Source organism: Choloepus didactylus, chromosome 13 (assembly GCF_015220235.1).
Source record: "Choloepus didactylus isolate mChoDid1 chromosome 13, mChoDid1.pri, whole genome shotgun sequence".
NCBI lineage: Eukaryota > Metazoa > Chordata > Mammalia > Pilosa > Megalonychidae > Choloepus > Choloepus didactylus.
The window spans coordinates 78,862,448-78,890,207 of record NC_051319.1 but is presented as its reverse complement, the minus strand read 5'-3'; the positions used below and the strand labels follow the sequence as shown (position 1 = coordinate 78,890,207).

Genomic DNA, 27,760 nt, shown 5'->3' with positions numbered 1-27,760 from the left:
AAGGTGTCTCCTATAGAAACTAAAAATCAAATCACAATAGTTAACATTAATTATTGTATATTTCTTAACACCAAGACCCTGCTAGAAGCCCTTTGCTTTTTTTATCCCTTTTAATCCTCACAACACCACAAAAAGGTAGTCACCATTTTGCTACAATTTGTACGGCAGGAAAAGAAGCATGAGGAGGTTATGGGGCTTCCCCAAGTTCACGCACTTAGTGAACTTCTGAGTCCAGATTTAGACCCAGGCAGTTTGGCTTTTTTTTTTTTAAAAGAGTGTCCTGCTTGTTTATTGTTTTGCAGCAGAATGCCCAACATAGAACAGAGCAAATATCCAGCTGTGCAAAAGGAGCTAGTCCTTAGTACAAATGGTTGATGTGATTTTTTAAAAATAAATGTTGACATAGCTTTAAAAAAAAATAAACCCTTAAACATAACTCACGGTCCTACAAGCCTTTGGACTCGAGGGTTTCTAGGTCTACATGGCCAAGCAGCCTCACCCACGGACACATGACGATGGTCATGATTCCCCACTGCCACCAATAATCAATACGTGGAGTCAGCAGTGCCAAAGATCAAACGTGATCCAATGACCCCCCTTCTAGAGCTTTCCCTAGCCCTCCACAGATGTTATCTGCCTGGGTAAAAACAAAAGGAATTTCTTGAAGGTCAATCAATGGTCCAAAAGGGGTAAGTAAGGATTCTACTTGATTCTCTTGGTTCCTATTTCTAGTGAGACAGACACGCCTAGAGGACTTTCTTCAATTCATCGTACAGGACCAGCACAAAGACTCCACCCAAGCCTCTTAGGCCATGAATCCTTGAAGAAGACTTTTCCACCTTCATCTTTGAAAATCTTCCTCCAGCAATTGACAGTCCTGGTGTACATGATGTCGGCTCCTTTATGTCCAGACTGCATCATCATTGCCACCTCATGTTGTCGAAGAGATAGGAGACCACACCAGCCATAGCTGTCACCATCTGGGTGATCATCCAGCTCACCACAATGCATGCATTCTTGAGGCTGGAGAGCAGACCCTTGGCCGTATCATACATGTTGAAATAGGCTGCCCTGTAGATGATGACTCCTTGCACAGAGATGTTGAAGCCCTGGTACAGGCCTCAGATGCTGTCAGACATTCTCCCGGGCCTTTGAATTCTCTTTCTGTGCCAGGTTTCCCAACATCAGCTGCCAAATGGGTTCTGGCAAAATCCAGTGGGTAGACGAAGCAGAGAGAAGTGGCTCCAGCTGCCCTCCAGAGGCCAGATGATGGCAAAATACCTCCAGAATTGCATGTGCTTGTCTACCCAGCCCAGAAACACCTGCTCATACTTATCCTTAAATGCAAAGTTGAGAGCTTGGGTGGGAAAACAGCAGATGACATTGGCCAAGTTCCCCTCCAGAAGGAAAGGATGCCCTGCTCCTTGGAAATGTGTACTGTACAATCCACGCTTCCTCTGTACTATTTGCCAGGGGCAATCTGTTTACTGGAGTGTTGACCTGCAGCAGCAGCAGTTTGACCCACTTGATCGGGACCATGGCCATCTTGGAGATGGCGGTGGCAATGCCACTGGCCAGGAAGTCCTTGGCGAAGGAGATGCCTGTTCATGTGGCAGAGCGGGCCAAGAAGCCTGTTCAAGGCCAGATGGAAGCACCGAGAGCCACAAGGGTCAGGCTGCTGGCTCAGCACCACTATCACCAGCACCAAAAGGCTAGTTTGGCTTTTTAAAGCTTCAAGTAGGCAGTATTTCCTAGAGCTAAGAGCATGGGAGTTACGGTCTTTCAGGCTGTAGATCTACCCACTTCCAGGCATTTAAGATTTCAAAAATATTGGCATTAGGTCTCGCCTGGAACACCCTGCTACATATGTGGGTGCCATGTGCTCAGCAGGACGGCTGGAGCATAGGAGGTGCCCAGCATAAGGAACACTCGGGGTCAGGAAGGCCTGTAGCTGGCCACTAGTGTGGCCTGACAGGTAGCCTCCCCACATCACAACCACCTCCCCAAGGGGGGATTCTTGAGTAAGGGGCATCTGTCAGCCTTGCCCCATCTCAGCTCACGTCCTTCTGCTGCTGAAATCCAGTGGCTCCCCATCGCTCTTGGAATACAATCCAAACCCTCTACCATGGCCTACAAGGCCCTGCAAGAATTCTGTCCCTAACAGGTTCTCCAGTCTTCTCTTGTGCTACTCCCCCCCTCCCCTCAGCAATTCCCTGACTAGCAAAAGCATCTTCTGCCTCAGGACATTTGCACTTAAGGCCGCTTGGCTCACTGCCTCCCTTCCTTCTGCCACCCCCCATTAACAGCCCACTCCCGGGGGAGTCCTGTGACCACATGGTCCCTCCCCACCCTCCAACCCCCAATGCTCCCATTAGTTCCCTCCTTCCTTGTCTGACTCTCTTTCTAAAATGTGTGCTCCCTGAGGGGAGGTTTCCCAGTGGTGGGTGGCTGAATAATGGTTTGCAAAGATATATCCACTTTCTAATTCCAGAACCTGTGACTATTACCTTACATGGCAAAGGATATGATTAAGTCAAGGATCTTGAGATGGAGAGAATGATCTGGATAAGAAGGAGGCAGAGGGGAGTTTCACAGACACACAGACGACCAGGCAATATGAAGACGGAGCAGAGAGAGAGGGAGCTTTGAAGATGCTGGCCCTAAAGACTGGAACAACGTGGCCACAAGGCCAGGGAGGCCGGCAGCCACCAGCAGCTGGAAAAGGCAAGAACAGGTTCTCCTTCATGAGCCCTGGAGGCAGCACTGCACTGCCAACACCTTGATTCCGACCCAGTGGTACTGAGCTCAGACCTCTGTCCTCCTGAACTGTGTGGGCTTAGGGTTTGTGGTTATTTATTTCAGCAGCCACAGGACACTAATACACCAGCTTGCTCATTTACTACTGAATTCTCAGGGCCAAACTCAGTGCCCAGTACATCGTACTCTATATTGGGCTATTGGATTGAGGGAAGCTACACCTAAAGCAAAATAGCAGAAAGAAAATAAATGGGATAGAAAAGAATTAGCCAGGCAAATACTAACCAAAAGAAATCTGGGGCGGTAATATTACAAGCCAAAACAGATTGTAAGACCAAAGGAATACCAATCGGAATGTGTAGGCTCCTAATAGTGTGGCCTTAAAACATACAAAGTAAAATTTATAGAATGAAAAGGAGAAATTGATGAGCACACAGTTGTAGAGGGAGATTGTGTTTTTCCTCTCAGAAATGGTAGATCAAGCAGGCAAATGAATGAGTAAGATGCTGGAAGATCTGAACTTCACAGCTAGAAGCCGGATCTAATAAATGAATGAATGGAGAAGGCTGCAGGCTGCCAAGCTGCAGAGGCTGGGAGGAGAGGCTGCAGGGGTCATGGGGAACTGGGGTTGGAGCTAGGCCCAGAGGTCAGAGGGAGGGAGAGGAAACTGAGTGCAAGGGGCCAGGGTCAAGCTTTGGAAAGAGGAGAGAAGGGAGGGGCCTGAACTTTTCAGCCTGTGACCTGCACTGTGACTTTAGGCAAGTGAGGGACCATCTGTATCCCCTCTGTTTCCCCTTCTGTAAAATAGGGATAACAGACTGATGGAAATAGTGGACAAGAAGGTTAAGTAAGACACTGTGGAGGGTTTAGGGCGTAGTGAGCAGTGAACGGCAGCCCTTAGGACTTGAAGACAGGGATGAATGCATGGGCAGGTGGACAGGTGGGCCTGCCAGCTCTGAGGACTGGGGGTGAGCAGGTGGGGTGAAAATGCTCTGCTAGCCAGCATCCAGGTTCCTTCCGGTGTTTCCATCAGGAGGCAGCTGATCTGACTCCTGGGATTGCCCTCCAGCTTCCTGCCTGGACTCCTAGGGACATCCCATAGAATCCCTCTTCAATTGCAAAGGCCAAGCCCAGCTTTCCTGAGTGGTCCCATCTGGCCCCAGGGTTGCCCCAGGAGTTTCTCTATCAGGTGGCAGAGTATGGAATGGTTAAGATAACAGCCTCTGGAGCCAGATTATACTTATCAGCTGTGTGACCTTGAACAAGTGACTTAACCTCTCTGTGCTTAAGTTTCCCCACTGGTAAAATGAGGGTGTTAGTGGTCCCTGCTTTATAGGGTTGTTGAGGGAATTATATGAGTTGACATAAGTAAAGTGCTTACGTACAACAGCACCTGCCATACTGTATCATGACCAAGAACCCTACAGCTCTCTGGTCTTTCTAGACAGGATACAGAGAGCTAGCATCGGCCACCGCAGGCTATCCGCCACCTGTCCACTTGTAGACCTTTGCTCTTTCATGGTGATTTCTGTTACCTGGCCCTGAGAGCACTTGTACACCACGGAAAAAAATCACATTTTGGTTAACTGGGCTTACCATGCCTCTTACACAAGGGTTACAAATTCAAATGCTTGACAGGGCCTAGAATATAAAATAAACAGGAGAGGCAGGCCTGGAGGGGCCTAAGACAAATGGGGGACTGAAAGCCCAGCCTGACCCAAGGTGCAGCAAACACCCAGCTCCACAGACTGGTGCCCCATGGAAACACAAGCCCTGGGTGGCCCCATCTTCTGACTTTTCAAGAGAAACTGCAAGTCAAAATTTATATTCCGGTCTCCTGATTCTAAAATGCTGACAATTTAGACAGTGTTTAAAATGGCACATTGTGTGGCCCAAACAAGCCACCAGTTTGTCCTTTGAGGACAGGAAATCCACTGAGGCAGAAGATGCCAAGTACAGGTGGCTCCCAGCTTAGACTGGGATGCTTACAAATGAGAATAGATTTCCTTACAGGATGCATGCGGAGTTAGGTTCCCCCAAGTTAAAGCACCGTAACTAATTTGAATGCTGATGCAGCTGTGTGTTTAACAGCCCTTAGACTAAGTTATAGAGTTGTGGCATTAATCATTTCAACAACAGCAAACACCAGAATTGAATGAAAAGTTGTGTTCTTGATTTTCTCGAATGCTGCTTTGGGAAAAAAAAAAAAATCTGCTCATAGCTAAAAAATCCTTCAGTCCCCAGCACTTGTACGGTAAAGAATGAAAGAGAGAGGAGGGAAGATTCACATACTTTTACCTCTCGGGATCTCTCTCCACCTGAGGCTGAGTTGGACTGAGCTGCTACCAACAGAGAGGGAGCAGGGGCCCTGAAGGAGCAAGGTGGAGGTAGCTCTGCCCTCAGCAGAGCGGACTCTGCCGGGGCCCAGGGAGCTGATTGAGCATACAGTCCTTTAAAAATACCGGCAAGATGGTTCAATCACACAAAAGTTGCCCAACAGTGTCCCCAGGACCCACAACATATAAACCTTCTTCTATACCAAGAGTAGGAATTGGGAGGTTTATAAAAGTGTAAAGTGTCTGAGAGCCGGAGACTAGGGGAAAAGTTGGTTCTCCAAGCCACACTTATCAATAACTTCTGGGGGAGGGGGCAGGAGGGAAGGAAAGGCTAATGAAGGCTGCATTAGTGAAGCCCGGGCACTGGCGTTTTAGCCAGGGTCCCCAAGTCCCTGGGCAGGCCAAATCATGGCCTTGCACTAAACACAAAGGCCTGCCATGTCAAGGTGAGGGGCCCTGGGCTTTATTTAAAGGCATTAGAGCCATTCCATGGTCTGTGCAAACCCACCAGCAGTGGGGTTTGCCTCTGCATGGTTGAATCACAGCGGCCTGGACCGCAACTAGACACACCGTAGATCTACGAGCTATGCCTTTGCCTGGAAAATGGGCCCACGGTAGGCTGTGTGCCCGGCCCTGTGTATGGGACTGACACCAGCAGGAAGATAGGTGGCAGCCAAATGCCAGTGACCATTCTGAAATAAGTCCCCAGCACTCATACCCCACGGGCACTTTTTGCCACCAAGCAGAAAAAGCCAATGTCACCGAGTGAGTCTTGGGGTGACAACTTCACCAAGCCCAGTGGGTGATTTACGTTTCAGGAGGTGAGGCAGTCTCAGGGAGTCTCTGGAAAACTACTTGGAGAGTGAGCACCGTGTGCAGGATTTCTCATTTTCTCATCACTTCCCCATTTTAATGATATAGTTTCCCCCTGGGGCTGAAGGAGGAGGAAAATGCTTTTTATATTACATTGGTGGCCATGTGGAAAAGACATATTTCCCTTAACATCCGATTCGGGATGAAGACGCACATTTGTAAAACATATGTGAAAAATGTCATGCGTGAAAGGTATGAAATATTTGTTGTCATGACTCGGCTAGTTTCGTGAAATAGCTTAGGGCAGGGCGAAAAATTTTAAGAGTGAGAAACCATTTGGGAGAACGTGAGCTGCTGGTTTTAAAGCCACTTTCACAAAGCAAGGCACCAAACAGTGTTTAGAAAAGAGGAGAGGGTGGTTCTACTGGCTACTTACATTTGTACGTTCATAATGAGACTCTGGAAGGATCCACAAGGAACTAATTGTAGTGGTTACCTTTTGGGAGAGGTGAGAGGGAGATTTTTCACCGTACTTATTTTTATCTTTTTAAAAATTGCGAACTATGTGAATATATTACCTTTTCAAAATATTACATCAAAAAAAAACAAAGTCTTTCAGTCCATGAATCTGCATCTCAGAACAGAGCTAGAACATTCAGCGGTATTTTGACGTGAAAAATCCTCCAAAAGTAAACTTCCTCCCTCAGCCATCTTTTCTCCATACCCAAAGATTAGCCTTTAGTCACTCTCTAATTCACGGAGACATGCTTTTACAGCTAACCTCTCCTGGGGAAGTCTTCCTCACAGCTAACCCACAGTCCTCATGCTGCTGTTTAAAGCTGTCCTCTAGTTCTGAACTCTAAGAAGTGGAAGGTTGATCATATAGCGGTTCTGAGAAGCCACGTTAGCAGTAGGCCTCCCTCTGTGTGAACAAATCTACAGCTGGGGAGACCCTCCTCAAAGTCCATCTCTGAGCTGTGTGAGGTGGAGCCTGTAACTCTCAAGGAATTTGCCATCAGATGGGCCGTGCAGCCTCCCTTGCAGCTAGGTACAGCCATTGGCTAAGACCAGCATAATGAGATGTGAGAAGAAGTGATGCGGGCCATTTCCAGGTATATGCCCCCCTCTCTCCTGTCCCATTGGGTGGAACGTGGATGTGATGGAGATGAGCTGTTTTGGACCACCCAGATGAGGGTGATATTCTACGGCTGGCAGAGCAGCAAGGTGGAAGGAGCCTGGGCTGTTGATTCTGTGGCATCACCATTACTATCCCTGCACCACTTATGCTGGCCTGTTAAGGGAGAGGGAAATACACTTGCCTCTTGTTTAAGCCTACTTTAGTTCTGTTATACTAGTCAAACCTATATTATAATATATAGAGAGATAGAGGTAGAGAGAGAGAGAGAGCATATGTAGCAAAAAACTTAAATATTGTAAGGAGTCTGGAAAAGACAATATAGAAGGAGATCACCACTTTGTCTCTATTTAGGTTCAGTCAATCAATAAAATCATGTTAGCTAATATTTATTGAGTTCTCTATGTGGCAGCCTCTGTGCTCTGTGCTTCACATGCACAATCTCTGCTCATCCTTCCTCCATCTCCATTTTTGCAAATGAGAAACTGAGCCTCTAAGAGGTTGAATCTCATGCCAAGTCTCTTGGTTCCTTAGTGGTGGAGTTGGAACCACAATAGTCTACCCAACCCAGAGGCCATAGTCTTGGCCACTGAGCCACTCTGCCACCCAAAGACCTAGGTTTTAGGCTCTCTGGCTCCATCTTGAGCTTACAACTTGGATGCTGGGCCTCTCTTTGCTGGCTCCCTCATGCTGGGGGCAGTGACTGTGTATCCTTTATGAGGGGCTGTGGCTGTATCCTAAGAGGTAGGACACCCAGTAGGTCAGCAGAGAACAGGAAACCAAGCCAACATGCCACATCAACCAGCCCATAGGACTTTGACAGAGTCAAGGGAGAGACCCAAGAGGAAGACCCAGGAAGACCTGGGCGCCATGATGACAGCAAAAACTCTACGTGCTGTGTGGAGAGCTTAGAAAGAAGTGGCCTGCTCCTTCTTCCCTGGGGACATCTAGCTGTCTCACAGTTCTGAGTGAGCCTTTGCTCATACAGTTTCCCCCTCTTGGGATGACCTCTCTTTATAAACTTAGCCAATCTGCTTGTTTCCTTGGATGCTCAAGCAAATACCATGCAATGGGTCAGCTTCAACAATGGAAATTTATTAGCTCGTGCTTTGGAAGCTAGGAAAAAGTCCAAATCAAGGCACCATCAAGGCCATGCTTTCTTCATGAAGTCCGGTATTCTGGGTGTGGCTGCCGATGATCCTTGGTCCTCAGCTCCTCTGTCACATGGTGGTGCACATGGCAGCTTCTCCTGGCCTCTCCGTTCTCTTCCAGTTCCCACTGAATTTCAGGTTCTTGCTTCCCGTGGCTTTTCCCCTTTTCCGAATTTCATTCTGCTTATAAAGGCTCATTATTGAGGTGGGCCACACCCTGACTAAAGTAATCTCATCAAAAAAGTCCTGCCTACAATAGGTTCACACGTTGTAATGGATTAAGGCATGGATTAAGTATAAGAACATGTTTTTCTGGAGTACGCTCAGCTCCAAACCATCACACAACCCCTCCTGATTCTTCAAGACTCAGCCTTGGTCTCATTAAGCCTTCCCTGACCACCCAGGCTGGGTGTGGTGCCTCTTCAGGACCCCCTGAAGCCTGTGCTTCCCTCCTGTGGCACTTGTCTTATGGATGGTAACTGGCTGCTGCAGAGCCCACCCAGGGCTGGGTGCAAAGGAGACTGTGTGCCTCAGTCCCTTCTGGGCTGAGTCCTCCTCGGGATGAGATCCAGAAGCCCCACTCAGAAAAACATAAATAAACAAGCCAGAACTTGGCTCTGGAGACAAGCAGGAAGGGCCTTGAAGCTGGGAAGTCTGGCAAGCTTCATGCACCTGCCCCCGTTTTTGCTCTGTGCATGGAGACAACCATTGTTCCCCATAGGCTTGGCGCACATGTATACATGGGGGTGGGCAGGGACTCCTACGCTTAGGAATCCTGCCACCAAAGTCACCAGCCCCTGGAAGTTTCCGTCATCCCATTTCTGCTTCCCGGCCTGAAATGCAGGTCATGCGGAATCTGTGATCCACTCTAAAATGAGGTTTCTGTCTTTCACTGGTTTTGAAATTCCAGTTTGTATTAGACTGGTAAAGGGGAGTTAAAAACAGACAATTTAATTTTCCAAAACAAATCCATAGAAGTTGCTGGAGGGACTTGCCTTTGCTTTGGCAAAATCAAGCCAGATTTCACTACCCACAGTGATGGCAGCTTCCTGAGGTGGCATTTGAGGCTCACGGCATCACCGCTGGGCTGGGCTATTTTTCTTGGCACCAGAAGACCCCGCGGTTTGAACATTCCTCTCAGGAAATTCGTGTCTTCCTCCAGCTCACGACACTTCCAGATGCTTGAGGTGTTAGAGACTGAGGGTGTGACAGGACACCGAGCCCCGGCCCCTCGAGCTACCACTTCTGGAGGCGATGCAGGGAGATGGCTTTTCCTTGTGGTATCATCCAACATTTTAAAGAATCAACCTTCTAGGAACTGTTCTAAATTATGAGCAAAGTCAACAGTCCTCCATCCAGAAATGCTCTGGCTTTGGGGTAGCTACCATATATTGGGGGGCTCATTACTCAGCCCAATGGGTTCCAAGTCTGGAGAGCAAACCCATCAAAAACAGTGCTCATCTGGGACTGCTTTATTTAAAAGTCTGTGGTAGAAAAAATATAATAATAACCCTAACCTGTAACCTTAAAATCTCTGACAACAGGACCCCTGGGAAAGTGCATTGAGTGTGAAACACAGGAAATGGCAGAATAGGGAACCCTGGCAAAAAAACCCCACGGCATGGACCCGTTAGCACCACCCTGAGATTTGTATTGTCACAGAGCAACCCTCACTGCTGAGAGCCAGAATAATATTTTAAAAGAAGAATATTCCTGATAAACAATATACATATGCAGTGAAGGAGAGTCGGGGAAGGGTTCTGAGAGAGGCTAGGGGTGCAAAACGAGAAACATATGCACATGTTTTTCAGTGGAAAACTCCTACTGTAGGAACACAACCTGGGCTTGCTCATTGAAAGGATGCAGCTGGCCAGAAAGACGGTCTCAAACAGCACAACAAACATCAAACACAGGCTTTTTGTTTTTAATTGAGGTAAAAGCCTGCTGTAAATACTTTTGGCTAAAGTTTAAGAAAAAAGCATATTCTCAGATGAGAAAACTGAGACCATAGAGGTGAAGCAGTGTGCCCAAAAGGTGTGTTCATGGCAGAGCAGGAACAGGGCTCCCCTGTGAGGGCTCCCTCCCTACCCTCTGGCCCCTCTGGACACTGAGTGAAAGTAGAAGAAGAGAAGCTTGCAAGGAAGAATGCTAGGGGGCCTCCTCCTTCCCAAACCCATGCTCACCCGGCAGCCTGACCCACAACCCTTTAGCTCAGTGGAAAAAAAGCCAGAAGGGTGAGCTAATTGCTGGGCTTAAGGACATTGGCTCCATGTGGCCTGACCACCCCACCCCAAGGCAAGAGCGAAGACCTGCAGGGATTCCCAGGCACTCCCTCCCCAGGCCTGCCCCCAGGTATTGGTCAGGGCTCTGGGCATTACTGAATTTAGCATTAAGTAAAACTGACATATATTAGGAATCGAAAGGGTACTCAGTTGGGCTTAGCAATGAACCCTGGAATAGGGAGGGTACATGGGCCAGAATGGCAGTGGCTCCTAGAGGATTTTCCTCTCACCATGACTGACTCCTCCTCTGCAAGGAGGCCCAGTCCACACACCAGGAGGGTGGCACCTTAGTAGGCCATTTGCTTCCCACCAGGGCTCAGAACAAGAGACTGTTAGAGCAAGTCAGAACCCAAGAGATACCCAGCCCTGCCTGGTCATCAGAAAGTGGGGACCTGAGGCTCAGCAAGGAGAAAGGGGTGTCCTTGGGGAGCTGTAGAGCACAAGAGTTGAGGCTAAGGATTTGGAGGTCAGACTTCAGCTGGAGACAGAGTTCTGAGACTACTATCTGGGAAGTCTTGAGCAGTCTATTTCTTACCCATGCCTCAGTGTTCTCATTTGTGTAATGGGATTAATACTGGATCCTGTCTCAGGGTGGTGGTGAGAATTACATAAAATAATTCATGTAGTGACCTTAGCACAGGACATGGCATATAGTAAGTATTCACTATACGAATGGTAGCTTTATTGTTTCAAAAACAAAACACATCATAACTGTTGTTATCATTCATTTTTTCCCCTCAAAGTTTTTATCTTGAAATAATTTCAAACTTACAGGGCAACTGCAAAAAAGAAAAAAAAATCCGAAATCCAAACCCATGCAGAGAACTTCAACACACAAATCCCAACCCCCCCCACCCCAGATACCAAGATCCACTAATTCTAACATTTTGCAACATTTGCTGCTGCATCATTCTTCTGTCTATCTGTCTATCTATCATCTATCTATCCTATCTTTCTGTCTATCCATTCATCCATCTATTTTCCAAATGTATGTGAATAGGTTGTTCAGATCATGGTCCTTTAACACACAGATTATTCTTTTCAGCCAAGGGCATAGAGCAAGGTGAAGCAGAGCCACTTTCAGAATCTGGGTGTTGGACTCCCCACCCTCCCTCCTCCAGGCACCATCCTGCATCCCACCAGTCCCACCCAATCCTGGTCATTCTGCAGAAACCCGCACAGTCTTCTCCTTTCCTGGTGTCCCCCATGCCTGGTGGGTGGGGTGCCTCTCTGGAGATCCCACATTCCATGTGTCTCCCATTTGAGCTCCCATCTCTGTGGGTGACCAGAGCCCTTATTCTTACCTAAGAGCTCAGTGGGGGCAGGGCATCTTCTGTCCTGATGATCACAGTGACAGCAGCTCTGTGTGCACACTGAGCACTCAGTATGCATGCGGCCCTGTCCTGGGCTATTTTGCCTGCCTTTCCTCAGATGGGGCCCCTCTCACTGAGAGGTCATTGTTACTCCATCTTACAGGTAAGGGAGGGTCCTGGGTTGAATATTGCTCCCCCCCCACCCAAATTCATGTCCATCTGGAACCTGACTTTATTTGGGATAAGGTCTCTGCAGATGCAGTCAAGTTGAGAGGGCTCATTCTGGATTAGGGTGGGCTCTACGTCAGAATGATTGGTGTCCTCAGGAGAAGAGGGAAATAGGTGCACAGGGACACACATAGACACAGGACACAGGGAGGACACCATGTGAGGAGGCAGAGGCTGCCGTTCTGCTGCCACAAACCAGGGAAGGCCACAGCTTGCCGACCCACGCCAGAGGCCAGAGGCTGGAAGAGGCAGGGAAGGATCCTCTCCTAGAGACTTTGGCCCCGCTGACACCTTGATTTCTGACTTCCGGCCCCCCAACCTGTAAGAGAATAAATTCTGTTGTCTTAAGCCACCCAGGCTGTGGGAATTTGGGGACAAACCTGGCTTCTCAACCTTGTTCTGTTGGGCCCTAAGTCCATATCCTTGGCAGGTTACTTAACCTTTCTGAGCCCATCTGTCCCTGGTGCCTGTGGTTGTAACCACTACTCCATATGGCCTCAGGTTCTGCCTTCCTGCTATGTCCCAGACTCAGTATGAATCAAATGAATGGATTAGCGAAGTCCTCTGCTGGGGGGCACTATGGATTCATCTTGAGCTATTTCAGGGCATTTAAAGTCAGAGAAGCAAGTGCCACCCACCCCCAGTTCTTGACCTCCCTCATGCTCCCCTCCTCACTAGTCCTAAGGGTGGCTCCCCCAAGCTTTCAACCTGCTCTCTCCTTTCTGCTTTGAAGAACGGGCCACTGGGGTTGGGGATGCTGCCACCTGGTGGCCACAGAACATCAGGGCGCCAGGGGCAGCCACACTGGCTTGGGAGGGCTGGAACCAGGCTCCTCTCCTTGTCAGCTGCCAGTGAGCCAGCTGGAACACAGGTTTGGAGAAGGCCCAGAAGATGGACTCCAGAGGAAACCGCCCATGTGGCCTGAGAGCCTCATGGTTAGGCCTAGGAGTCCCACAGTCTGGATTCAAATCCTGATTCTGATGCTTCCCAGCTGAGCAAGCTTGGTCAAATTGACTAACTGCTCTGAGCCCCAGCTTCCTGCATCAGGGGTATGTGTCTCCACAATATCCTGGAGACTTCCCAGAGTACCCCCTTTACATTCCTACAATATAAAATGGAATTTATACTAAATTCATGCACAGTATGTATTCAACCCTCAAATTATGCTTGCAGTAAGCAAAAACCAGAACATTTCAGAACTTGGAGTGTTGGCAGGCTGTTAGTCTGCTCCAACAGCCCCTCTCCCCAGGGGGTGGATTTGCTTTATTATGCTGTCAAAGGTTCTATTAGCAGCAGTTCTCATTTATCAAGCTCTCACCCACCCAGCGCCTGGCACTTTTTACATATCTTATTTAGCCCGCACAACAAATTATTCTCATTTTGCAGAACAGAAAACAGAGGTACAGAGAAATGAATAACTTGGTTGAGGTCATACAATTGCTGCACGAAGAAGCCAAGTCTCAGACACGAGTCTGCCCGTCAGCAGAGTCCTCGCTTCCGCAACGCTGTGGGAAACCCAGGGCAGGGCGGGGGTATTTCGGGAGAGTATTTGGGGAGGCTGTGGTTCTATCACTGGGTTCTCCAAGAAGCACGTGACAGGGGACATTTGTTTACTGATGCTCCACTTCCAGGATCTCAAGAACAGAAGCCCAAACAACCACCTGAAGGCCATCATCTAAGGGCACCAAGCAGAGTGAAGCCAGCACTGAGTGCGGGGGCAAGAGGCCCTACCACCACTCCCAGATATCGGTATCACATCTGTGTCCAGAAAGACCACAGCCAGCACCGTCTTCCACTCACGCCCTCCTCACGAACCCAGGGGAGTTCCTCCTGGCCTTCGGAAGACGCAGACTGGGCAGGACTTCCTCTTGCCAGATGAATTCCCTGGCTGTTTCGGTTCCTCTTCTTGCTGGGAACTGCCCTGACTGGAGACACCAAGGGCACAGCCGCCACAAGCACATCTCCTCTGCCCACCTGCTCTGTCATGCCAGGGCTGTGAGTGCGGACGCAGCCCTCCCCTCACTGAGGCATGACTATGGAGTGGGAGTGGGGGGGGGTGTCCCATCACCAAGGGTACAAACACCGAGCCCCAGAGAGGGGATAGGGCTTGCCCAAGGGCACACATCCAGGGGTGGGAAAGCCTCCTGATGGGACTCTGCCCATTGCCCTGATCTGCTGGTAGGAATACCTGAGCATCATTGAGGCTTTGGCCAGCCAGGAGAGCTCAGTGGCAGGAAGCTCTCATAGTCAGGAACACCCAGCTGCCAGGCAGTCTTCTGGCTGAGTTAACCAATGGGCAGAGAGGAAAGGCTCTAGGAACATGGCTCGCCAAGCTCAGTCCTGTCTCCTGCTCACTTGGTGGACCAGGGGGTGGTTGGGTGACCAGTTGACCCAGGGGCAGCCCTTGAAATACCTCAGACTGGCCATTCAGGCTTCCAGTTATCCATCCATCCATCTGTCTAGGAGGTGCTTCCATCTGTGCTGAGTGGGGGTATGGTGCTGGCAAGAGGCCTGGGCATCTCTACCTTGCAAGCCCATCGTGATGCCTGAAACACTGCCATTCGAATCACTCTTTTAGGTTATTCACTGCCCTGTCTGGGTCTCCTGAGAAGGAGACATAGCAAGTCCCTTACACCCAAGAATCATCAAGAGAGGATTTTCTCAGTAACCTGAGCTTTGCTCCCCCTTCCCCAGGGTACACGGAGTAGGGGAAGGATTCAGAAAAGGCAGTTGAAGTTTGCAAAGACCATGGTTCTTCAAAGACTGCACTGAGTTTCAGCCTTCTGTCCAAGGTACCACCACAAAATGATTCAGTGGCTCTGGGGGCCAATCCCACTCCCCAACACTGCCCCCTCTCCCCACCCCTCCTCTCCAGCCAGAGAGACCAGGAGCTGCACTTGTTTCCAGACTCCAGATGCACAGCCCGCAGGAGTTCACAACACAGCTATCAAAGCTATCTAGACCAAGAAGATGAATTGGGGCTGGGCCTTGAGGGCTGGGCGTCAGCTCACCTGGGTCCTCATCCGGCTCTGCTGCAGACTTGCCATGCGACCTTGGCTAGTCACTTCTCTGGGCATCCAGGTCAGAGAAGTATTTTTTAATTTTTAATTTTTATTGTGGTAAAATATACATAATTGAAAATTTACCATTTAAGTCATTTTTAAGTGTACAATACGGTAGCATTTGTACATTCACAATGTTGTGTTACCATCACTGCTGTCTATTTCCAGAACTTTTTTATCACCTCAAACAGAAATTCTGTAACCATTAAACAATAACTTCCTATTCCTCCCTCCATGCTAGCCCCCGGTAATCTCTCTTCTACTTTCTGCCTCTGTGAATTTGTGTTTCCTAGATATTCATATAAGTTGAATGATACAATAATTATCTTTTGGTGTCTGGCTTATTTCACTTAGCACAATGTTTTCAAGGTTCATCCAAGTTGTAGCGCTTAACGGAACATTATTCCTTTTTATAACTGAATAATATTCCATTGCATGTATGTACCACATTTGGTTTATTCATTGTGGTGGTTTGGAGCTCTATGTACCCCAGAAAAACACAATCCATTCTTGTCAGTGTGAACCCATTGTAAGTTGGACCTTTTGATGAGGCTACTTCAGTTAAGGTGTGGCCTGAGATGGGTCTTAATCTTACTACTGGAGCCCTTTATAAGCAGAATGAAATTCAGACAAAGAGAGAGAAAGCCACGAGAAGCAAGAAGCTGAAGGTCAACAGAGCTCAGAAGAGAATGGAGAGGTCAGGAGAGGCCGCCATGTGCATTGCCATGTAACAGAGGAGTCAAGGGCCAAGGATCTCTGGCAGCCAGTCCCAGAACACCAGTCTTCATGAAGAAAGTGTCACCTTGATGGCACCTTGATTTGAACTTTCTCTTAGCTTCAAAATTTGTGAGCTAATAAATTCCCATTGTTTGAGCCAACTCATTGCATGGTATTTGTTTGAGCAGCCCAGGAAACTAGAAATCTGTTCTTCTGTTGATGGACTTTTGGATTGTTTCTACCTTTCAGCTTTTGTGAACAGACACTGGTATACTCATATCTGAGTCTCCTTTTTCAACTCTTTGGGGTATGTACCTAGGAGCGAAATTGAAGAGTCATATGGTAATTCTATGGTTAACTTTTTGAGGACCCACCAAATTGTTTTCCACAGTGGCTGCACCATTCTACATTCCCACAAGCAATATATGAGAGTTTCAATTTCTTCTCATCCTTGCTGACACTTGCTATTTTCCTTTTTTTTTTTTTTTTTAATAAGCCAAAATTCTGGCTTTTTTAGTGGGCATGATGTGATATCTCATTGTGGTTTTAATTTACATTTCTCTAATGACTAATGATGTTGACTCCCTTTTCATGTGCTTACTGGTCATTTGTATATTTTCTTTGGATAAATGTCTATTAAAGTCCTTTGCCCATTTAAAAATTGTGGTTGTGTTTTTATTGTTGTTGTACTGCAGGAATTCTTTATATATTCTTGGATATTAATCTCTTATCATTAGGTCAGATATTTGAGCACCCAGCTCTGAGGCTCCCAGAGTTAGTAGTTTTATTATATCCTGGACCAAACAAGGATCTTGAACACTGTAAATATATTTACCCCTCATATCTTTGGTATCATTGTTGTCACATACTTTAATTCTACATATATTTTAAACATCAGAAGTCATCTCATTATTATTGTTCCATACAGCTAATATTCACTTTCATTTGTCTGCATATTAACCCTTTGCATTGTTCTTCATTTCCTTCTGCACTTGTATGCTTCCATTTTGTTCATTTTCCTTCTGCCTAATGAACACTAGGATTTATTTTAGTGTGGATGTACTGGTGACAAATTCTCTCAGTTTTTGTTTTTCTGAAAAATGTCTATGTAATCTTCATTTTTTAAAGGATACTTTTTCTGGATATATACTTCTGGGTTGGCAGTTATTTTCTTTCAGAATTTTAAGGATGTCATTCCATTGTCTTTTGGCTTCCATAATTACACTGAAAAGTCAACTGTAGATTTTCAATATTGCTTCTTGCAGGTGATGTGTCTTTTTTTTAAAAAAAATAGACCTTTTTAATGAGCAGTTTTAGGTTTGCATAAAAATTGCACAGAAAATACAGAATGCTCCCATACTACCCTCCCACCACCACCACCCTCTGTGAGATGTGACTTTTTTCAGAAAATTTAAAAAATTTTCTTGACTGTAGTTTTTAGCAGGTTTACCATGATGTGCTCAAGTGTGGTCTTCTTTGTATTTATCCTTTTTGGGGTTTGTTCTGCTTTTTGAATCTGTAGCTTACTGTCTTTGATCAGTTTTGGAAAATTCTCTGACTAAATATCTTCAAATATTTCTCTTATCCAATTATCTCACTCCTCTCTGAGACCAAAATTATACATATATTAGATTTTTTTTATCTCAGTTGTCCCATATATCTCATACAAACTTTTCTATATTTTCTATGTTCTTTTCTCTCCATGCTTCAATAGGGATATTTCTACTCACCCATTTTCTCCAGGTTACTAATAATCTCTTCTGCTGTATATAATCATCTCTTAACCTATTGAATTCTTCATTTCAGTTGTTATAATTTTTAGAATTCTAGAATTCCCTTTCAATGCTTTTTTAAAAAAAAATAAAATTCCCATTCTCCAGTGAAATCTTCCATCTTACGTCTATTTTCTTGAACATGTTAAATTATTTTAAAGTCAAATTCTGATAACTTCAATATCTGGATCCCCTTTGGATTGTTCCTTTTATAAAAATTGAGGTATAATTTTCATAGGGCAAAATGCACAAATTATAAATGTACCATTCAATAAATCTGTATCTATGTCATCACTACATTTTCATCAACTCAGAAAATTCTTTCATGCTCCTTCACAGTCAATATTTCTCTGAAGAGATAATCCAACATTCTGGCTTCTTTTCTATAAGTTAGTTTTGTCCATTCTCATGTATCATGTAAATGGAATCTTAGAGTATATATACCTGTTGGGTTGTTTTGCTCTACATAATGATTTTGAGATCCATTCATATTATTGCATGTATTGTTAGCTCAGGTTTTTTTAAATCGCTCTCTTTTGTTTCATTGTGTACCTGTTGCACAATTTGTTTATCTATTTTCCCGTTTATGGACCTATGGCTTGTTTCCAATTTTGGGTTAATAAAATGAAGCTGTTATGAATATTCTTAGGCAAGTCTTTCTGTAAGTATATATGTTTCTGTTGTCTGTTTTTTCTCTAAGTTCTTGGCCAATTGGTCCTGTATCCTGTGATGCCTGGTAATTTTTATTAATTGTGGAATATTGTTAATGAAAAATTGTAGAGGCTCTTCATGATAACAACTTTGTCTATAGAGGATTTGATATTTTTTTCTTTTTTTTTTTACTAGAAGGCAGTGAGATAAGAGAGATTGGGATCATTGGAGGCTGAGTTTCAGTCTTCTTAAGGTCTAGTATATTTTGATTTGCCCTTAGTTCTAGGTATACCCTAAGGGGTTTCAATTGAAAGTCTGGGGTATTTAACAGGGCCTCTCCTCTTTGTCTGGCCCTGAACTCCAATTTTAGTCTCCCTCACTTCATCAGGCAGCCAAAAGCTCTGCTTATCTTCTTACCCTTTTAGCTGTTGCTTTTTCCTTGGTTTCTCAGCTTGTCATTCCAACAGTTTTGGAATCAGTAGATGCCTTGAAGTGGAAAAGAATGAAGGGCTCACTTCTCTGTAATTCTCTTTTATCTAGGATCTTGGCTGCTCAAGTCCCGAGCTCCAATTTGTGTCTCCCCTGTCCTATGAGACTCTTGAAAGTTCTGAGCTGCCACTTTCTGCTTAGCCTCTAGGTCCATGTCACTTTTGAATTGGTAAATGCCTCATAGAGAAGTAGTATAGCCTGCCAGGCTTGAATTAATAGGTTTCCCCCCTCACTGGGATCTCATGCGTCAAATTCTGGTTGCCTTGGTTGCTTTCCAGGGCTTCCAAACATTTTTTTTTAACCCAGCATTGACAGTTGTTCTTGGTGGGAAAGTTAGTCTGTTACAACCTATTCCACAACTGGAGCTGAAGTCTCATCTTTAATTATTAATGTCAGCTCCCACACTGAGTCCTCTCTGTGTGCAAGGAACCAAATCTAAGCACCTTAATGTCTTTTTTTTTTCTCCTGAATCCTCACAACAGTCCTTGAAGATAGGTGCTATTATTATCCCTATTTCAAGAGTAGAAAAGAGGCTTGGAGAGGTAAAAAGATTTGTCCAGGATCAGGCGGCCACTAAGAGAATGATAGAAAACTTGAATCCATATATGACTGATACCAAAACCCAGACCTTTGACCATTAGGCAATCAGCCTCTGTGGTCTAGCCTTGAGATTAACTGTTGTATCTAGGGCCTTCCTCCTCCAGGAAGGGATGGAGACTGTTTGTTTTCAGACTTCTGATTTTCCTCTTCAGTTACTATGCAACCACCTGGAGTTTAAGGAAGGAGCTAAATATCTAGGTCAGAGGGAGCAGTTCCTTTTGGGAGGAGAGCAGGCTGTAGGACCTGAAAGGAGACTCAGAGCGAGACATTCCCTGGGGTGTGGCCAGCTGAGAACTCTAGTGCCACAGTGTCACCCATGAGAAGTGAATAAGCAGTGGGCATGGGGGGCAGTGAGGCCAGTCAGAGGGGTCCCTGTGGGATGATAGAGATGTCCTGGCCTGCACCACTCACCTGTACATCCTCCAAGAGCAGAGTGCCCCATGATAGCCAGGGTTTGATGGAAAGAAGAGAAAGAATTATGCTGTTGATTCATCCTGATCCTCTTAGGGACTTAATTATCTCCTGGATAAGATGAGCTCATGTCTATTGCCGCTTTGGCAGTTTGGTGGTAACAATAAAGAGGGTATGAACACTGGTGGACAAGAAGAGCTTTGCCTTGTGACATGTGAAGAATGAGCACCATTATGACCTCAGGTCACTTCCAGGGCATCAAGGGCCCAAACTATTGGGAGATAATCCATCTTGACCTCTTCCAGACTGCCCTTGCAGGCCAGCAGATCCCAAATGGGGTAGGTGAAAGAACCTTCTAGCCTTACTCCTCCATAAGAAGCCATCTCAGTGGGTGGCCATTTTTCCCCTTTCCCTGAGGTCCTGCCCTTTCCTGAGACACCTGGGGACTGCCACATCGCCCACAGCCCCCTCGGCCCAGCCATACCCCTCTTCTCACAGTTGCCCTCATGTAGTAGGGGCTTCCCCCAACGGACCTCTGTTCAAAATGTTCTTCCCTTAAAAAACGCCTGAGCTGCTTTGGGACCCATTTGATGCAGGAGAAGAAGAGGAAGGTCCTCATGGAGGGAGTAGTAGAGAGTAGCAGAGCTTGCCCCACTGGGGTCCCTCCTTGCAGGGGTTTCACACTGGGGTTTCCCAACTTCTCAGCAGTGGAGTTGCACTTCTGCAACAGGAAATTACATTTTTAATTTCTATCCTAGACAGAAAAAGGAAGAAAGCCACAAAACTGAAGAGTGCTCTGACATCATATCCCTAAACCGCAGCCCTAAAAGCCCTGCCTGGACCGGCCCTGGCCTGGGCCCACTCCCACCCGAGCGCTCACAGCTGCAGGTGCAGAGCCAGATGTGCATCAAGCAGTAAGGTAAGTGGAGGCCAGAGTGGCTTGATCCCTGGTGGGCAGGAGGAGGGCCCCTGCTGGCTCCTTGCCAGACACACACCCAGATGTCTTCCTGTCTCGTCCCGGAGGCGGGAGAGGTAGGGCTGGTTTTCTGCTTCCCCAGGGACAGCAGCGTCCCGGAGTTGGCCGCTACAGGGGTTCTGCTTTGGCAGGTGATTTCTGTCAGCTCTGCATGGCTCAGCAGGGCAGAGGGTAAGGTCACAGGAGAACAGTGGTGAATCCTCAGAAGGAAGGATTCTTTAAGGGTGCCTGAGGCATGGGATTGGGTTCTAGGAGTAAACGCTGAGTTTCTGGCCATGCCAGAAGGCACAGATGCCCAGCCCAGCTGTCCTAGGTGTGCTTTGTATCACACACCTCAGAAAGAGGTTTCTGTAGGCTGGGAACAGAGGGAGAATGTGGACAGAGGTGTGCACGTGTCAGTGTGTCAGGGAAAGGAGCGTTTCCTGAGGGTCCCGCCCCTTGACATCAGCTTGGGAGGTTTGCCCCATCAGCCTTCATCCAAAAGGCAGGAAGTGTAGAGGGCCTGGGGCTCAGAGGGACACAGACACTTTACTATCTGCAATGGGCTCCCTGTCCCATCAGTCTTTTTTTTTTTTTTTTAACAATTTTATTGAGATATATTCATACACCATACAACCCATCCAAAGTATATAATCAATGGTTCACAGTATCATCACATATTTGTGTATTCATCACCATGATCATTTTTAGAACATTTGCATTACTCCAAAAAAGAAATAAAAAGAAACAAGAAGACCCCAAACATCTCATACCCCTTACCCCTCCCTCTTATTGATCACTAGTATTGCACTCTACCCAATTTAAATACTTACAATAGAAGTTGGTTAACTAAGACAGTGTGGTATTGTCAGAAATAGGTATATAGATCAGTGGAATGGGACAAAACATCCAGATGTAGATCTACACAAACATGGGCAACTGAATTTTCTTCTTCTCTTTCTTTCTTTCTTCCTTCCTTTTTTGCTATATAGTTTTACATTCATTATCAAACATTAAGGCTACTGGTTATAGTTCAACAACTTTAGGTATTTCCTTCTGGCTATTCTAAAACACTAGACACTGAGGAGAAATATCTGTATAGTGAGTCAATATTGGCAGTTATTTGTTAAATCCAAATTTCTCAGCTCCACCTCCACCCTCTCATTTGATCTTTCTCTCAATCTTCATGCTAGAAAGGGGTGTTGACCTTATGGAGTAGAGGAATGAAACTGGTTGATGTTCTTGGAGAGACTGGTACCTCTGGGTTTCAGGGCTTATCTAGCATAGGATCAATATGGAAGCCTTAAGTGTCTAAAAAAATAAACCTACTAAGGAAAACTTTTATAGAGACTTAGATAAAGCCCAGGGCACTCCCTGGGGTTTTCAGGAATGCTGTTGGTTGGGGCTTGGCATACTGTAGTAGTTTGCAGTATCTGACTAAAGCTTACATAAGAGTAACCTCCAAAATGACCTCTCAACTCTATTTGAAATCTCTTAGCCACTCTAACTTTATTTTGTTCCACTTCTTTTCCCCCTTTTGGTCAAGAAGGCATTTTCAATCCCACAATGCCGGCTCACCCTGGGAGTCATATCCCACATTGGGGGGGTGGGGGTAGTGAGTTTATTTGCAGAGTTGGCTTAGAGAAAGAGGCCACATCTGAACAACAAAAGGGGCTCCTGGGGGTGACTCTTGGGCATAATTACATGCAGGCCTAGATTCATCATTGCAGAAATAGGTTTCATAAGGGCAAACCTCAAGATCGAGGGCCTGGCTTAATCAATTGTGAGTCCCTTGTGCCTAAGAGAATACCAGGAATTCCCTCAGGTGGGGAAGTTTAATAGTTCCACATTTTCCCCTAGTCCCTCAAGTAGACTTTGCAAATGCTTTTTTATTTTCTGCCCAAAATACTCTGGAATGTATCTGGGTATTACATTAGCCTGAACAAATAATAGGATCTCATTCACTATTCTAGGTTCCATGTATTTGGGTTGTTTAAATAAATTGACCAGACAGGTTAAAGTAAATAGTGCCACAGAAAATTTAAATTTTGGACCAAATAAGCATCTCTTCTTTTAGTCTCACACAGAAGTTGAAGTTTTAAAATACAGACAGTATCGTCCTTTACCCTGTATTCTGATTTACCTTAGTCCTAACCAGGTCCATTTCATTCATGTCTCTAATTGGAATGATATCTATTATTCAGCTTCTTTAACAGTTGCTGTATGGAGTAATGCCGACTTTTAGAGCTGCAGAATTCTGAGTCTCAGTTGTCACACAGATATCTAGTGTTCCAGAGAACTGCCAGCTTATACACAAAGAGCCCAGCATCTCAGAATTTAGAGATAACAGTTAAAACTCAGGAATAGATGTGAATGCTGTAAGAGGTTACAATCTAGAAACCTTTACAATGAGCCTTATTTGAACATTCTGTACTCCTTAATCATCGATTGCCACTTTCTTTCCCCTGATAACCTATGCACTTGAATTCAATTCTCAGTGTTTGCGTATTATAGTTAGTTTATATTAGTGAGACCACAGATTATTTGGTCTTTTGTTTCTGGCTTATTTCACTCAACATAATGTTCTCAAGTTTCATTCACTTAGCTGCATGCCTCACAACTTCATTTCTTCCTGATTCGCCCTTCTGTTCATCAGTCTGCCACACAATATTCCATTGCATGTATATGCCACGCCCTTCTGTTCATCAGTTGATGTACCCTTAGGCCACCTCCATCCATTGCAAATCATGAATAATGCCACCATAAACACTAATGTGCAAATGCCTATTCTCATCCCTGCTTTCAGTTCTTCCAAATCTTTGTCTAATAACTGGGTTACAGGATCATGTGGCAACTCTATTCTTAGCCTCCTGTGGACCACCACACTGCCCTCCAGAGGGGCTGCACCCCATCAGCCTTTAAGGACCAGACTCAATTTCTGGTCTATCTCACCACGTATGTGGTCTTCTCTTCATTTAGTCATTTGGCAAACATGCCCTGGACACCTGCTGAGGTCAGGCCCTGTCTACAATAGGAAGTGGGACACAGGGCAGTGGCTTCCTGTGAGGTTTCAGGGGAGACAGAAGGAGAGGAGGTCAGGGAAGACAGGGCAGGGCCTGCAGAATGCAGACAGGTAACACAAAGATGGACAGGTGGGGAGCCGGCCAGTTACCCTAGGGGAAGGGCTCCCTGCTCTGGGGGTCCGAGGGCAGAGAGAAGTCACTTTTCACAGAGAAAAATCTTCATGGAAGAGGTAACATTTGAACCAAGCCTTGAAAGACAAGCAGTATTCAGAAGCAGAGTTTGAGTGGGAAATGCATTCTTAGCAGAGAAAAGTGCTAAGCTGGAAAAGTGCATTATTAGTTATTCAAAATCCACTCAGCCCCTAATTCCTATTGAAGGTGAAGGCGGTCCTGGCCCTCATGGGACCACGGTCATGGCTGAGAGTTTGTGCTCCTCAAGCCTGTGCAGGGATGAAGCTGGCCATTGTAAGTGGCCTTTCCCATGTGTGCCCATCAGAGTCTAGAGGATAAATTACTGGAAATGGAGCTGCTGGGACAAATGAAGTGTGCGTTTCTCACTGTGGCAGATATTGCCAGCTCCCTCCGTGGAGCAATTACTGGTTCTTCAGTGAGAGATCTCTTAGCACCCTCCACCTTCTTGGCCAAGATCTGTCTTCTGCCCCAGAGAAGTGAGTTCTACAAGGAGGGGGGCTTGTCACATTCATATCCCATAGAGCACTTAGCATGGTGCCCAGCCCATAGGAGGTACTTGGAATGGGTTATGTTTTTATTCATCTGTTAGGTCTCTGGGAGGCCTCCCTTCTGTGCTCCTCCATAACTCCCAAGGCTGTCTCCTTCTCGAGCTGGGTGCTCCCGAGGGCAAGGGGTTGGTCTTCCCAGCAGTCAGCTCCATGCTGGCCCAGGGACAGGGCTTAGCTATGGTCTGTGTGTGACTGTCTATAATGGGCAGTGGGACACAGGGCAATGGCTTCTCTGACCAGACACTGCCCTTAGGAGGTTTCAGGGGAACCAGGATGGTTTATCCTGACTGCCTGCCCTTCCCTTCCTGGGAAGCTGGACCAAATTGTCCTCACATGAGAATAAGACCACCAAACCCCCAACCAGCAATTCGGTTTGCCTTATCCCTTGCATAGATAAGGATGGATGTACCTATATTACAGAAAAGAAAACAAAACTTCAGAGAGGGTGGGTGATATGTCCCACATAAAGGGCATGGGAGAGATAAAGCCACACTCACACAGGCCTTGGCTCCATCCTGGTTTGGGGAGAATGACTGTGTCCACAGTCAGTGCAGGGCTCTGGCTGGCTGTGGCCCGAGGCCCCCATGGTGGGAAAGTGGAACTGCTTGGGTTGAGCGGGTCTGGGCTCAGGGAGCTCCAATTGCATGTCTGGGCTCATCTGAGGCTATGTGTCTTGTTCCATCCTTCCCAGGCTGCCGTCCATGGAGAGGCCGCTCACGGTGCTGCGGGTGAGTCTGCATCACCCCACACAGGGCATGGCTGCCTTCACCATGGTTCCACCGCTGCTGCAGCATGACACTGGCCCGCTGCTGGTCGGGCGGGGGCAAGATGCCCAGCTCCGGCTGCAGCTGCCCGGTCTCTCCCGCCGGCACCTGTCCCTGGAGCCCTACCAGGAGGAGGGCAGTGCTCCCCTGGCCTTCTGCCTCAAAGTCCTGAGCCGCCGGGGCCGCGTGTGGGTCAACGGGCTGACGCTCCACTACCTGGAGCAGGTGTCCCTAAGCCCCGTCAACAGGGTCGCCTTCTCTGGCGTCCAGATGCTGATCCGCATAGAGGGAGGTGACTCCCTCGAGGCTTTCGTCTGCTGCTTCCATCTCAGCCCCTCGCCCCTGATTTACAGGCCCGAGGCTGAGGAGACTGATGAACGGCAGCACATCCCCCAGGAGCCGACTGGCCCGGACCGGGGGAGCGGACTCCAGGTCCCCTGGGGCTTCTCCCAGGCCCTTCCCAGACAGGGGGCCGCTCTCCCCAGCCAAGCCCAGGGGCAGGAATAGAAATACTGCTCTAGAGGGAGCCCCAAGACGGTGCACTCTGCTAGCCTGGCCTCTGGGAAGAAACCTTTGCTGAAACAGGACTTGAAGTATTCCAGCTACGTCATGCGAGGGTGACATGCAAGGCCTGCCGGGGCCTCACTAATGAGCCATTTCTGCAAACGCCGTACAGCCTGGGGGTGGGGGAGGGCACCCTCGCCATTACAGCTAGGCGAGGTAATGGGGAACTTCATATACTTTTAGAGGCCCTGAGGGGTTGCGGGGAGTCTCTCTCAGCATTTCCCTACATTTCCCCTCCTGTTTGACTGGAGTCACTTTATGTTGCTAATTTCGTGTGCCCTTTAAGAGCGGGAGTTAGAGGTTGCGCCAAGAATGCACGGACACATGTAACGATTATGTTTGTGGTAGCTCAGGGTTACTTCGGCTTTCAAATACCCACAGGCCCAGGGGGCTTAGGGAAGCCTGTGTTTAATAAACTGCAAGCATTTCATTAAGCTGGCAGACCCGATAGGGTTCTGCATGCACACTGCATTGTCACCCAGGAGCTGAGGCGGGAAACGTAGAAGAGGTGTAAGAGGAAATTGGAAAGGTTGGGGCTCATATTTCTGAAAAGGACCAGGCAGAGCTCGGGGCTTCTGAGGAGGGGAGGATGGGAGCCGGGCCCGCCTGGAAATTCATCATCACTGTCACCCCCACCTTCTGCTGCCCCATCTCTGGCACTTCTGGATGAACACCTCAGCTAATGGGAGAAAAAGGTTTTCAGGGAATGGTGGTTTTCCAGAACAGTGGACTCATTGGGGACTAATCCCAAGAGGTTGAGAGATGAGAGGCTGTGTTAGAATTCAGCCCAGCAGTTATTTCTCTTAGGGTGGGTCATATAGCATGGAGGGATGGTATATTTCCACATAAGGGGCTGGTAGGTCACCAGGCCAAGGGGTAGAGAATCTTCTCCATGAACTGGGGGAGCAGAGCGCAGGCAGCCACTTGCAACATCTGAGATGACAGGTTGGGGGTTGAGAAACAACGTTCACTTGTGTAGTGGAGGGAGGGACAACAAACCCAGATGGCCACTGTGCTCCTTGACCACACTGTAGGAGGACACTGAGGGCGTGGCTCTGTCCACTGGCTGGCCCACTTGCTCCTGTCTTGGGGATCTGTGACACCTCCAACAAGGCTTTCAACAGTCCCCATTTCCCGCTTAAGAAGAAAGACCACTTTGCACCCAGGGCAGCCTGTAAGAGATTCACTTCCACTTCCAGGCCCTGTGCACTTTCTCTATGGGGAAGACAACAAATGAGCAAAACTCAGACCTGCCCTTCCTTTTGGAATTCCCCCTTCTAAAATGGAACGAGACACATATACTCAGGTCACAACCATGAGGCAGAGGAGAGCCAGGGCTGCGAGGCAAGAAGCACTCTGTCAGGCTGCCAAAACAATCTCTCACTCATTCAACAAACTTTCACCGAGCATTCACCTTGTGCCAGACACTGTGCAAACCCCCAGGGAACCAGGAGCGAACAAGGCAGACCAAGTCCCTGCTTTCAGGGAAGATAAGCATTCAGAAAGTAATTACTTAAGTATTCACTGAGTACTGTGATTACCTACTCCTGTTGGGTTTGCCCTCTCCTCTGGCTGGGGTTAAGGTTAACCAGATCACTAGGTGGCCATGTCTGGTCTGCTAAGTGCTCACTGTGTGCTCAGGACTCCGCTAGGTGCTGTGTGCACTGCCCCGTTTAATCCTCACAACACCCCAGATAGACAATGTTATTAACCACATTTTACAGGTGAGGAAACTGAGGCTGAGAACAGTGAAATATCTCACCCGAGGTCGTGGCACTCACTAGCTGTGGGATCTTGGGCTGGTGACTTGACCTCTTTTTGCCCCTGTTTGTCCCTTTGGAAAATAGATTAAAAAAAACAATGCCTACCTGCTGCAGCTGTTGGGAGGGTCTCTGGAGGTAAGGTGCTCAGAGCAGAGCTGGCCAGGCAGTAGGCACCCAGCAAGCGTTAGTCACTAAAGCGCAACCTGAGGGAGGGACCCAATGGGCACAGACAGC

The 27,760-nt window shown here is 47.2% G+C and overlaps 1 protein-coding gene and 1 pseudogene across 1 annotated transcript; one reads left to right on the top strand and one right to left on the bottom strand.

The window, feature by feature from the left end:
- Positions 1-746: 746 nt before the first annotated feature.
- LOC119507762 lies at positions 747-2,094 on the bottom strand (annotated as a pseudogene).
- Positions 2,095-20,507: 18,413 nt separating this feature from the next.
- Positions 20,508-26,197, top strand: TIFAB (TIFA inhibitor). Its single transcript, XM_037801474.1, has 2 exons — positions 20,508-20,636; positions 25,127-26,197. The coding sequence occupies exon 2, from the start codon at positions 25,137-25,139 to the stop codon at positions 25,704-25,706; it is 570 nt and encodes a 189-aa protein (XP_037657402.1). The 5' UTR covers positions 20,508-20,636; positions 25,127-25,136; the 3' UTR covers positions 25,707-26,197.
- The last annotated feature ends 1,563 nt before the right edge of the window (positions 26,198-27,760 follow it).